A 14,362-nucleotide genomic window follows, 5' to 3' on the forward strand; every position below is an offset into this window, starting at 1 on the left:
CCTGACTGTTCAATTTAACTGATATTTAACATCCCTGTTTCAGGGTATGACATGGGGGGGAAGGGGAGACTAGGTAATAAAGGAGGCCATGGTTCTGTGTGATTAGGCTGGGGCATAGCAGTCATGCGAGCGGTGTGTTGACTGACAGCTCTAGGAATATGGTGTACCAATGTTGATAGGTCCATGCTGGAGCAATGACGATTATATGTACCTTTTTTTGTGGATTTTGAGCAGTACAGTGTATGTGCAACACTGGAGAGAGTACAGACCTTGTGGGCCTGTGAGTGGTGGTGAAGGCAGTCTATTGGGAGTGGCCTGTGTCATTGTCTAGCATGCCTGACAATGCAAGTCCAAGCTGCTACATGGCTGAGTAGGGTTAGGGTGGACTTGACCATGTTGATGAAAAACCCTAGTTTCTGAAATGTGGATTTGATTAGCTGGACATTGGTCTCCACCTGCTCTCTTGAACAGCCCCGTATTAGCCAGTTGTCTCGGTAGGGGAATATCTTAAAGTGCCTCCTATGAACAAAGGCTGCTACCAGCAGTATGCCCATGGTAAAAACTGAGGCTGTGTCTACATTGGCCAGATTTTGCACAAAAGCAAAAGCTTTTGTGCAAAATCTTGCCAGCTGTCTAAACTGGCTGTGAGTTCTTGCGCAAGAACACTGACAATCTAATATAAGATCATCAGTGTTCTTGTGCAAGAACGCTGATGCTCCCGCTCAGGGAAAAAGCCCTCTTGCGCAAGTGTTCTTGTGCAAGAGAGCAGTGTAGATAGGGACAGGAATTTCTTCCGCAAGAAAGCCCCGATGGCGAAAATGGCCACCAGAGCTTTCTTGCTCAAGAGAGCATCTACCCTGGCACGGGATGTTCTTGCGCAAAAGCACATGCCAGTGTAGATGCTCTCTTGTGCAAATACTTTAACGCAAGAACTCTTGCGTTAAAAGTATTTGCGCAAGAGAGAGCTAGTCTAGACGTAGCCCGAGGGTGCATTGATCACACCAAATGGGAGAACTCTGTACCGGTAATGTTCTCTGTTGATGATAAAGTGCAGGAAACATTTGGGCTGAAGAAGAATTGCTATATGGAAGCATGCCTCTTTCATGCCAAGGACAGTGTATCATCCACTGAATTGAAGGAAGGGGTAATTGTGCTCAAGGAGACCATGCAGTACTTCTGCTTTTGCATGAATTTGTTGAGTCTGCACAGGTTCGAGATAGGTCCAAGACTACCCTTTGTCTTGGGCTTTAGGATATAATGGGAATAGAATCCCTTGTCCCTTTGCTTCCGAGGAACTACCTCCACTGCCTCTGTTGAGGAGCTATTGCACCTCCTGTATAATTTAGAGATACCTACTTGGCCTGTAAAACTGCCATAGCATCATTACAGCTGCTTCAAACTGCAGCTCTCAAGGACCTGATCTCCCAGGTGCAACACAAGCTTCAGCAAAACTCTGCCTTCAGCTATTAGGCCATGTGGCTGTAGCTACAGGCTTGTCTCCACATGAGACCACTACAGGTGTGGCTCTGCACAGGCTACAGGCCACCACGTTCATCAAATAAACCAGTGGTGCATAACCTTTTTGTACTCACGATCCCAGGAAAATTTTGGTTGAGTAAAAGAAAGCATGGTCCCTTTAAATGCTGCTCCGCTCACCTGCTATTGCCCCCCCACCCGTGGTGCATGTACATCAGGTGCCGAGCCAGGAAAAGAAAATACCGGCCAGCCTGAATCACAGCGCTGCAACCCCCCCCCCCCCCAGAAGATAGCCATGACCCCCAGGGGGGTTGCGACCCACAGGTTGTGCACCACTGACCTAAACAAACACCTGTTCGTACCACGCAGGAGAAAAGAAACTCTTTCCTGGTGGATGGGGAAGGACAACTCCTGCAAACAAATGCCCTTCCATCCTACACCTGCAGCTATCACGATAATCGCAGATACTCCTCTACTATGAGGGGCGCTCACATCAACCATCAGGTGGTTCAAGGTCACTGGTCACCAGAGGAGTCCAAACTTCATATCAACATGTAGAAGCCCAGGGTGGTTCACAGAGCATGCCAGCACTTTGTCAGCCTTATCCAGAACAAGTCAGTTCACATACTTGCAATCTGACAACGATGTTTTACATCAACTGCCAGGGTGGAGCGCACTCTTACCCATTGTGCCTAGAAGCAGTTCGACTATGGGAATGGTGCATTCCTTGCAATATCACTCTCAAAGCATTCTATTGCCCAGAAGCACAATATCCTAGCCGACAACCTTAGCAGACTCTTTACTCAAACAAGAATGGGAGCACAACCCAAGTATGCTAATACCGGTATTCAAACGATTGGGATATGCCACCATAGACCTGTTCAAACAGTTCCAATGCCAAATGCCTGAGGTCCTGTGATGCAGTCATGATAAAGAGGATGCAGTGCTACTATATGCTGTCCTACCTCTATCCCTACCCCAGAGAGTAATTCACAAAAATAAAGCAGGACAGAGCCAGAGGTCATGCTAATAGCTCCCAATTGGCCCAGACAATCTTTGTTTCCTTACCTGCTACGGATGATGCAGGCTCCTCTGTGGTGCTTCCCCCTAGTCTTCAATCTCATTCAGAACACTGGACATTTTTTGTCATCCTAGTATCCAGAATCTTCATCTCCAGGCATGGCTCGTACTAGCTAACATCTTTAGGATCAACATGTTCAGCACCTATGGAAGAGGTCCTTCGCAATTCTCAAAGACCATCTACAATAAAAACATACACGCAAAAGTGGCACAGATTCCACTCTATGGTGTGACTCGCAACGTATTTCTTCCTTGTCTGCTGGTCTGCCCAAAATAGTGTAATATTTATTGTTACTCAAGAACACAGACCTTTCTCTTAGTGCTGTAAGGGTGCACGGTGCCACGATTATAACACTACATCCGTCAGTGGATGAATACTCCATCTACACATGTCCCACAGTCAAGCATTTTCTAACAGGTCTAGAAAATACATATCTTCAAGCCCTAGTTCTACCCTGGGACTTAAACCTGGTTTTGAGGCACTACCAGCAAAGCCTTTCAAACACATGGCTATGTGCTCATTATTGCACCTATCCATGAAAATGGTCATTCTAATAGCCATCACTTCAGAGTGGGCGAACTGGGGGCGCTGATGACAGATCCTCCTTACACCATCTTTAGCAATGAAAGCATCACCCTCTGCCCACATCCTAAATTTCTCCCAAACGTACCTACCTCTTTCCATTGTAACAAATCCATACACTTACCAATCATCTTCCCCAAGCCCCAGTCTAACAGCAAGGAGATGATTTTACACACTCTAGACGTCAGCAGGGCAGTAGCCTTTTAGTTGCAAAAAATGAAAACACTTGAAAAATCTTGCCAACGCTTTGTATCTGTTGTGGAAAGCTCACAGGGCAGACCAACCCTAAGGCGGAACACCCACAGGGACAAACAGCTGGAAGAACCTGTTACTGCACAAGGTGAGTATCCCTCCCATCTCCTCTGGGTGGCTGCCCAAGTGCATAGCTTCCAGGGAACACCGATAGTAACCCTAATGCCTATATTTAACAATACTAGCAGACTGATGAGCCAGACTGGCTCCAGCTATGTATTTGTTATTGTTAGTTGAAACATGAGGATGTTGGCACGAGCTGAATCTGGCTTCCCACAGTCACACCACTGCCTTAGTCTCTTGCAAGTCCCTCCTCAAAAATTCTTCTACTGTAATTTATGTAGGAAACTGCCAGCTGGTAAAAAGGGTGCAGGTGGAAAGCTTTGACTACAAATACCATCTAAAAGTTGCTCATTTATTACCTCACCTTACTCAGCCCACCCTACTCATTTGTTTCATCTACATAATGTCTTGCCTTTTAGAAAGAAGATCTTTGGGGTAAGGACAGTCATTCTTTGTGGTCTTGGCATGCACCAATATGAGTCTCAGTCTAATTGAGATCTTTAAGCACCACAGCAGCATAAATATGCACTAGTCATGATGCTATACATAGAAGGAGCACTATAATAAGTGTTCTGTTTCCTTAATTCTTTGCTGAAACATGATAGTTTTCTCTCAGCTGTGAATATGGAAATCAGACTTTGCAATGGTTTTCAGGAGGGCCAGATGCAATTTCAGCATAAGCAATTAAGACATAACATGATAGAGTGGGGTGAAGGATACACATGGTAAATTTAAACCTTTACAAGACTGTTGCCTTCAGCCCTGTCAATGCATTAGTTCAGTGTGAACACAAAACTGCAGCCACAAACTACCCTAATCTTCTATAATTCTAACCCTTTATTGCTTTTGCCCCAGTAACGAGACTGAGGATCCAATACCAGCCAAAAGTGATCATTTGGGCACAATCCCATTATGCTGAGCACATAGGCAGGGTGGGTGGGCTAATGCAAATGAGATAAAGAGCCTGAAGTCCTCTTCCGCCTCTCACCACTAGGTGTCAGGGAAAGCTCATTTGGACTCTGCTTACAATTAGTAAATACCAAAGAAATTAGTCTCACATCAAATTTCATAGATATTTATTACATCTCAATGAACAAAAAAGTACCTGCTGCTCCTTCACAGCGATGACCTATTGCACTTAAAACAGCTTTAGTTATTAGAGTAATGATTCCCTTTCTTTACAGGCTACATTCAAAACACAGTACATATACATTACTAGGGATTAAAAACAGTGGCAATACAATAAATTTTAAGACACTTGGTGGTAGTTAATTTTTAGATCACAAAGGTTCAGCAACAGTCTGACAGTACATAATCATTGAGGTACATAACCCACTGTGAACATTCAAGCACTTCAATAAAACAAATTCAGGATTGACACAAAGTGCTTTGTACAAACCTTATAATCCTAAGATCTTCATTCAACTAGATAAATACTTAAAACAAGAGAAGTAAATAAATATGCAATAATATTCCTGATTTCTTTTATAGCCTTTTCCTCAAGGCTTGTGGTGTTGGCATGAATACACATTTACACAAGGAATCAAAGGTGCTTGTTGGTCATTTGAAGTTCACTAGTAGGATTAGGGCAAAGCAGACATGCATTATTTAGGCCAGTAAGGTGCAACGCTGTACTATCACACTACTAAAAATACATTTAGTGACCTGACAGCTAGTAAAGACATTTGTGGCAGACTCAAACACCAAACTCCCTGTATCTTAGAAATGAAATCCAAATTTCTCAAGGTCAAATTTATTCCATCATGAAACAAAATCCCTAAGAGCTCATTCAACACCAGAAGGGCAGTGAGAAAAGGTTTCTTTAGCTAAAATGGCAAACAAACACAGAGTGTATTAACTACCACACAAAAATCACAGCAACATTAATTTTCAATTTTTTTGGTCATTCTTACAGACAGAAAGCAACAAACATGATGCAAGACCACAAAGAAAAGGGAGAGGAATTACTCCTTTAAATATAATTACAAATGGCTGTGTGAACACATGGTTTTTAATTTAGTATCTCTATAAGGAGGAGTGTAAACCTAGCTGTTGATGGACAATAGTGATAAATATGAGCGTGTTTTCCAAAATGTATTCCAGCCAAATGCTTAGGCACGTCACCATGCCCCATATGGCATGAGGCAAACTAGTAAGCTACAAGCTATCAAAAGATCTGTTGCTCTTTAGAAACATTTTGATTTGTGCCACTGAAAGAGAATAATTTGCAAGGCAGATCAAGGCTTTAGAATGGCCAAGCATACCTGACCTCAGCGATAGACTTTGAGAGGACATTAGAGAGCCAAGGTCAGTGAGGTTGGTCCAATAAAATATATGACCTCATCCACATTGTGTGTCTAATATTCTGGGACCAACAGGGATTCAACACTAGAGATATCAATTTAAAAGGACATTACAGTTAACTTGAAGGTGGACACAGGCTGACAAATCCAGGGAACATATATTCGGAACAGCAACATGGGCAAATCAGGCACTGGAGGATTCTTAACTCCATGGCTGTGTCTACACTGGGCCACTTATTCCGGAAAATCAGCCGCTTTTCCGGAATAAGCTGCGAGCTGTCTACACTGGCCCTTGAATTTCCGGAAAAGCAACGATGCTCTACTGTACAAAATCAGCCGCTATTCCGGAAAGACTATTCTGCTCCCACTCGGGCATAAGTCCTTATTCCGGAACACTGTTCCGGAAAAGGGCCAGTGTAGACAGCCCAGTAGTCTTTTCCGGAAAAAAGCCCTGATCGCAAAAATGGCGATCGGGGCTCTTTTCCGGAAAAGCGCGTCTACATTGGCCACAGACGCTTTTCCAGAAAAAGGGCTTTCTGGAAAAGCAGCCTGCCAATGTAGACACTCCTTTTCTGGAAAAACTGAAAACGGAATAGTATTCCGTTTTAAGCATTTCCGGAAATTCATGCCAGTGTAGACACAGCCCATGTATACCACATCCTCCACTATGGCAGAGCTCTATAAAAACAGCTGACAGACTGTCAGCCTGAAGTGATGAACATAGCTAAAATGTGGTTGAGGACTCTCTATGTTCAGACTATCACCAGGGTCAGTCCTCACTGGGATTAGCATTTTGTTGCCATCCACTTTTCAAGTTCTTATTCATTTTGACTTTACAAATTAAATCCATGCTGGGTACAACGGTAGTAAAACATGTATCTGCTGTGCCAGGAGTCCTAGATCAGTGTGATATCAGAGGTAACTCAACCCATCACTCCGTTTACAGCTAATTTTGCATGGAACAATTTCACTATTTTCATGAGGGAAACTGCATAGATGTGGGATTACATGGCCCAACTGCCACGAGCATGGCAGCTGTTATATATTCATGCATGCAGCCATATAAAGATTTCTCTCCCACCACACACACCATACCTCTAACAACAAAGTTTATTCCTCGGGCCCTGCCCCCTCCCCTTCTCTCTCTCTCTCACACACACACGCCACACACATAGTTATAGTCCCTGCAAAACATCACGTCCCTCACCACACATGGAGCAACAAAGATTGGCTATAAACATACTGCACTCTACTTAGGTTCTTACACTGCAGCGATCACTTGTCCCCCAGCTTCCAAAGTTTGAAAATAAATTTGGGCCTTCATTCCTCCCCACAGATTTGTGGGTTTTTATTTTTTTGTTTTGTTTTATATTTATTTAAAACCAATGTGACCAAGTTGCTGTGAAGGAAAGCTACTGGAAAAAGTGAGTTTTCATTTGTCTTCAAGAGTGGTAAAAATGTCAGCATTCTAATGTGCTTGCAGGCACAAATTCTTCAACCAGTCTTGAGAAAGGCCTGTCTCCTGCACACAGGCCCTTTCTCCATTAGGTGGGCACAATTCCATTGCTCTTAAGGAGCAGAACTGATGAGGGTAGTGAAAATTCCTTCAGTAGCTGGCCTTAAATATGATTCGGCATTCTATGGGGAGCCTGTGGAGCAAGGAATACTGTCATGATGTGCACCCAGTAGCCTGAGGGCAAACATGGCTGTATTCTGACTAACTACATTTTTTTCAGGCTTGATGCTTTCCACTCACAAGTTATTTTCCTATAAATCAAGTGAAGTAATAAAGACACTGTGTATGAGGATGGCCAGTTTCTTGCAGACCGTTGTCTTGGTCACGTACTGGGACAGCAGGGTATCAGCAATGCTCACATAGGTTTTGAAAGGCAGGAAGAGTTGTTTTAGTTGCATAGTGCTAGAATTTGCACTCAAGATATCTTGTCAATTCTCAGCAGTTGCATGAAAATACAAAAAAGGCCAAGGGAGAGAATGTCATAGGTGAGACTCCAGGTGGCACAAGTGCAAATGCCTATCACTATAATCCTCAAATAAGCCATTTTAGTTTCCCTGGACTCCTCACAACTCTCAGGCAGCAGAGTATGCTACATGTATGGACATGTGCCCTTTATGCATGAGATCAGTATCACCATTGCTATTTCCTTTTCAAATTCTGGTCTGTTACCTGACTGGGAAAGTTCTAGTATACTGACTACAGTTGGATATGGAGAGACAGCCAACTATTTGACCTTATAATTACTCTATTTTCCACTCTGACTCTTTTCTCCTCCCATATTTCTTTCTTTCTTTCTCTCTCCCCACCTCCTGCTGGATACGTGGATACACTCTCTGATCCCACCTGTTCTCTTTCAGCTCCCTGTTGATGTTCTCCCTCTATTTGCTACGAGACACTGATTAATCACCGAATCAGAGAAATTAAAAGACAAGAGATGCTTGTTAGCACGCTCAGTACACAACTTCTGAGCAAATGCAGGTCATTTTTCTGTGATCTGGTGCTATATGATTTATATAAATCATACATTTCTAAGGGCAGAAAATACTAATAATGCCCTGCTGCATACCACAAGCCATAGCATTTCACACAGTGATTCCTGCATCAAACTCAATACATTCCTGGTTTTGATCTTTTAGAAACACGTCCCTTCTTGATTTAAAAACCCCAAGTAGAGAAGCCACCACAGCTCTGAGTAGGTTGCTTGATTGGTTAATTACCATCACTATTAAAAATCTGTACCTTATTGTCAGTACAAATTTGACTAGCTTCAATACCCAACTTCTGTCTGTGCTCCTCTCAGCCCTTCTTATCTTGCCTGAGGACATTATCTGGAAGCCACCTAATGCTGCAATTACAAATAGACTTCAGAGTTCTATGAATAGCTTAGGAAATGTGTTGTGCAACTGTGGTGCAACTCACAAAAAAGGGCTCTTTTCCTGAGCATCTTAGTTACAGAACCACTGCTACAGAGAACCATAAACATGTGCCACTGAGCTGTCCTGCAGATCAGATACTCAGCTGCTGCCAAATTCTCTCATTTCTCTATTCTTGAGACTTTTCCTGCACTGATTATGGTAAGTCCCTTTAGAATGCCCCCTTAACTTCCTCAGCAGCTTCAGGCTCTAACCCAGGACTACTCAACTTTGGAAACCCTGGGGGCCACAACAATATTCACAGCACCACGTGCCGAGGGCTGCAACTTAAGTGTGGTTGCATATATATGCAAATATACACGCAAATATATGCAAATGGAATCTTTCACACGGATGGGTATGAATACAAAGACTAAGGCAAAACACAACACAACACACAGGCCCCATTTAAGACAGTTCTACTGATGTTAATAAAATGCAGTATTTACCCGATTTCCACCCACTTTTAATGAGCAATGACAGTCCAGGAATTTAACTACTAAAATGCATATCAACAGAAGACCATTATATTGATGACTTTTTTGTTTTGGCTCCCACCTGCCGGCTGTGATGAGCCCGGGAAATCCAAACCGCACCATGGGCCGCATGCGACTCATAGGCTGTGTGTTGAGTAGCCCTACTCTAACCAATACTATTTTTTACTCAGATGTCGAGTTGTGTGGACTGCACTAAAATATCAGAAGAGGAGAACCGAGCCATAAACTATTTCAATTTACTATTTGATATTTTGACAAATCGAAACAAAATTTCCAGTTAAAACTATTTTAACTAAAGTCTGAATTTGCAACACACGGGTATAGGTTCTAAAGTAACCCACGAACACATGTACATACAACTCACACAAGAATATGTAATGTATGGGAAACAAGGCTGAGGACAGAGAAAGGGAAAGAAAAGACTACTCCGTGCTTCAGGATGAGATGCAATCTTACGGTGAATTAAAATGAGCTCCCCATGGTTGTTCACTTGCATGCTGGCATGATCTGCCCTGGATACAGGTGTATAAAGAAATACTGTCTCTCACACACAGGACAGACCCTAGACTCCATCAAAATTGTGCTAAATCTGGCATCTTTCAGCTTCATTTTTCAACCTGCACTAAACTGACAAACAGTATAGCGTATGTAAGTGTTTTCCAGTGACTGTGGAGTGCTTTTTCACAAGAGTTGAAAGCTCTGGCAAACAATTTCAGCTCACTTTTCTTTTAGATGTTTTTCTTAGACTTACAACCCAGAGTTATTGGTTTAAAAATACTATAATACTAATCACTAGCTAACACACTTTCTTCTAATGAAAGAATGATTACAGCTGAAAATATTGCTTCTTTCCTTGATTAGCTACTATAGCTGAGAATAGAAAAAACCAAAACTTTACATGCAATTAATTACTATTTTCTTGGCAAAGCAATTAGCAGCTACCTACACAAAAACTAAGTAACTGGATGCAGGGCAGTAGGCAGGAAACTGGATCATATTCAGAGACACTCAAGGCACAAGTTGTCAGCTATTCATGCTAAGAAGGAAACAAAATTACGACGCCAGCAAGGCATGCCTAAAATAATGAAAATATTGAACTATTTCTAATTATGAAACAAGACAGAGCTAACATCTTACAATAAAAAAAGGAGGAAAACATATTTTCACGAAAAACCAAAATATTTTGTTTTTTGTTTCAAATTCATTGTTTTGGCATACAGAAAATGCAGGAAAGGCCTCAAGAATCATATTTTATAGGTGAAATTTGTCCTTCATGCTTCAAAAGGTTTATTGTTACTATTTAACCATGTAAACCTAGCTGTTCAGTGAAATTTCAGCCTGGATCCACTCAGGCTATTTGGAGCAGTCTAAAGGTATATCATTTACAGAATTAATGCACAAGCAAGTGTCTGCATATTAACAGGAGGTTCATTGGCAAGTCCAAATATCTATAGAAAATGGAACGTAAAATCAGATGCTGGCTCCTATATACTGGGTTTTTGATAAGTCTACAGGTACATAAAAGGGATAATAATCCAGTTGCTTTGTTAGCCTGATACATCTCTTTCTTCCTTTATCTTTGATTTTCAATTTTTAGGGGATTTTTTTCTATAAAATTCTCTATATTCCAGAATTTTTACTTCATGTCTTGTTTTCAGATCCCTCTCAGAAAAAAAATACATGAAAAGATGAGAGAAGAAAGCATGTTCCTATGTTATTCCTAGATTCCAAGGCCTGAAGGGACAAACACATTCATCTAGTCTGACCTCCTGTAGATACACAGGCCATTTAACTTACACAAAATAATTCCTAAAGCTGAACTTTTAGAAAAACATTCACTTGATTTAAAAATGATCAGTGATAGAGACTCCACCATGACCCTTGGTAAATTGTTCTAGCAGTTAATTACTCTTAATTACCCATAGAAATTTATGGTTTAGCTTACCTGATCTTCATAGACTATCTTTTGTTCTTCTGCAAGTGTGATAACAGAACTGTATCATTTCAGGGACAAATGATCCTGGCTGAAAAGAACCTTGTTACAGATTTGTTTTTATCTTTATAAAGATCATATTTTCACACGACACACTGTGCTGTGGAGCAATTTGTAATAGCGGCAGCTACAAATAACCTAGCTAAGTGTTACTGTCATTGAGGCCCTACAAATATAAGTTCAGAGTGAATACAAATAAATCGTTTATTTACTAAAATTTTCATCCTAAAGCTATCATTGATACCTACCCATCCTGTTACAATAGGAACCGATGGTTGTCTAACCAAGAAAGGGAAATGTAAAGATGGCAACAAAGCTTCAACTAATTGGACTCTGCACAAATAAAGCCTCAATATACTCCATTTCTTGCCATATGTTATCACTAAAAGAAATGTTGTGACATTCCTCTAAGGCCTTCAGAGTCATAAGAAAAGGAAAAGAAGAAAACAAGAGACTGTCTTCACTTCAAGTCAATGATGTCTTCATCAAATGAAATAGCGAGATGAAATGCACTGCTAGATGGTGGGCTCTCCTCCCGATTTGCTGCAGTATCAGGATCTGAACTAGTGGAAAGGTGACGCCCTTCAGAATTGCTTTCAAAAGAGCTTGAAATTATCCTGCAGGAAGGAAGGCAAAATCTATGTGAAAATACTCGATCAAAGCAAGAAGCAAAGATGATCTATCCATGGGTGCAACCAGGTGAGTTTGAAGATAGATCTATGACTTCAGGATAGTTTGATCCCTCTCTTTTTAACTCTGATTTTTCATAGTATTCACTCATATTCACACCAAGCTAGTCAATAGAAAACATGCACAAATATCAAGTTTACAATCACATATCCACAGCAGTTCATGGATGACTTCTCAAACAAATATTCTATATTGTCCTTACTAGACAAAATACTGAAATCAATTTACTTTTATTCCCTGTAATTTAAAATTCTATTAATGAAAAAATCGCCAGTCAGTCATGTCTGAGGCAAATCCTACCTTTGCTCTGGCTCAAAGGTAGATTCCCTAGTGCACTGAGTATTGCAGGGAGCAGCAAGGTAAAGGGAAAGAAAGTTTTGAGAAATTCTATATAGGCAGCAAGGTCTGTGAAAAAGAGGGAAATGGCCAGTGAATCCATAATCTGCAAAACTGTTTGCCCAAATCTTCTGAGGGGGACCCCAACATGGAAGGTACTCTATCAAGGCCCATTTAGTTAGATTTTATTCAGAGGTCCATGACTTGGTACCTAGGTGCAGCCAGACACAATTCAAAAAGGCTATAAACACCTAGAAACTAGGGATGATATGAAAACATTGACAGTCTTTAGCCAAAATTATTACTGGGCCCAGTTCTGCCACTTCCAAGGCAGTGTTATAAACAATTTTTAAAACTGGTTTCTCTCTCTTTATATACAAAAGTTTTTCCTGCCGTATGACAGAATGACTTAATCAGGTTCTCTGGCTGCAAAAGTGGCTGAGGGTGAGAGAGGAGGGATTTGGTGAGTGTAGTGAGCATGAGGCACAGCCCCTTAGTAGTTTAAAATTATCATTAGTATTACAGAATAACCAAGTACCCCACTCAGGGCAGGGCTCATTGTACTACAGTTAAGAAAACAGTTCATGCCACATGGATTTTACTTTCAAATTTAGTGTGATTCTTTTTAAAATCTTCCTCTTTACCTGTCACTGCTTGTTGACCTTATTGCTCCCTGCTTGAGGTCTGATCGTTTTCGAGGAACCTTCTTTTGCTTCTGTGCTACTTCTGATTTGGTATCTCTCTCATCCAAGAGGCCTCAATAAAGGAATAAAAGACTTAGAGTGCAGAAAAGTGATTAAACATTTGTGGGTCTTTTATAGCTACAATATTCTTTATTGGCTTCAGAGACTGGCTACATTATAATTGGGTTAGAGAACAGACCTACTATGTGTATTAGCTAATCAAAGATCGGATTACCAAGCAGCATATTTGTTTTCTTTAAAGTGAGGATGGGGAACCTAAGGCCCGGGGGTCAGATGAAGACCCGGGTTGCCTGGATCTGACTGCCGAGGTTCAGGCCCCTCCCCAGCAGTGGGGAGCCTGCTCTGGTGTTCCACCATCCTGTCCCCGCTGCTGCCACACCACAGGGCTGGAGCACACAATCTACTAAGCTAGGCCCTTCTAGGCTCTAGTGTGTGAGGGGACAGGGTGGAGTGTCTTTCTCCTCCTCAGTTGGGGGCCATATCAGGTTTTTTTTTGTTTTGGGGATGGTTTTTTTTGCTTCTCATTTGTGTGAGGGCCCCAACCCAATAGAGGTTCCCCATGCCTGCTTTAAAGTACGTAGCCCTTTCACAAAGAAGCTGTTTTTCTACCCGCTGACATTTTATTTTTGTTGTATTTTCTGCTCTGTGTCACTCCAGAAATCTAATTGAGCAACACAGATGCCAGATGGTAGAATTGGGAATTGACTGTATCAATCAAAAGGCTTTACCCAGTAGTTCTTTGCGTGTCCTGCTTGCAATTTCTTTAATTTCCACACGAGACAATGATAATGAATGAGTGACAGGAGCCGAAGCAATACCACTGAATGTCGGGGTGATGACAGCTTTGGGAGCTAATGGTGACTTCAGAGGTCGTTCAATGCTCCTCCCCACCAGGTTACTGAGAGGAATTCTGAATAAGTTTTTATGCTGAATTTCACCTGAAACACAGAGACAACAACCAGAGAGATTTGCAGATTTTCACAGTAATAATAATTTGACACATTCTTTATCACACGAGTAGTGACATATTCAGCTGGCCATTACAAAGATGTGGCCATTTACCTCCAGTGTTTACTATCTAAATAGACAACAATTGGACATAAAAACACTAAAACTAGACAGCAGATGCTGTTAACAGAGCATGATTTTATAGTGGAGTGATGACAGCCTATTACTGACAGAGCAAACGATGAGGGGAAAACTGAGATTGCTGTTCCCTTCATTAAAATAGTTTATATGCACATTAAAGACAATGGGGCTGTAAGCTCCCCTTTTTAATGTTACTATCAGAGATCCACCATGAGCAGCTTGGTTGGAACTTCACACAGTCATATGTACTCCTTAGCCCTACTTTTTTTGGTAGCATTGTTTAATACCTTTGAACTCTGAAACTGTGCTATACATTCCTGAGTGATGGTCCCGATGTGGATTCCAGTCATAGGTGTGCATGCGTGCCA

At 41.6% G+C, this 14,362-nt stretch overlaps 1 protein-coding gene across 4 annotated transcripts in view; it reads right to left on the bottom strand.

Annotated features, from left to right (window-relative positions):
• Window positions 1–4,547: 4,547 nt before the first annotated feature.
• Window positions 4,548–14,362, bottom strand: part of GARNL3 (GTPase activating Rap/RanGAP domain like 3) — a 199,411-nt gene continuing 189,596 nt past the window's right edge. For all 4 annotated transcript variants that reach the window (XM_075905772.1, XM_075905773.1, XM_075905774.1 and 1 more), the window contains 3 exons: window positions 13,634–13,843; window positions 12,846–12,957; window positions 4,548–11,792 (listed from right to left, as the gene is read on the bottom strand). In XM_075905772.1, coding sequence (XP_075761887.1) covers window positions 11,636–11,792; window positions 12,846–12,957; window positions 13,634–13,843 — 479 coding nt within the window. In that variant the 3' untranslated portion in view covers window positions 4,548–11,635. The remainder of the gene's footprint in view (window positions 11,793–12,845; window positions 12,958–13,633; window positions 13,844–14,362) is intronic.

This window comes from Pelodiscus sinensis, chromosome 22, assembly GCF_049634645.1.
Source record: "Pelodiscus sinensis isolate JC-2024 chromosome 22, ASM4963464v1, whole genome shotgun sequence".
Classification (NCBI taxonomy): Eukaryota; Metazoa; Chordata; order Testudines; family Trionychidae; genus Pelodiscus; species Pelodiscus sinensis.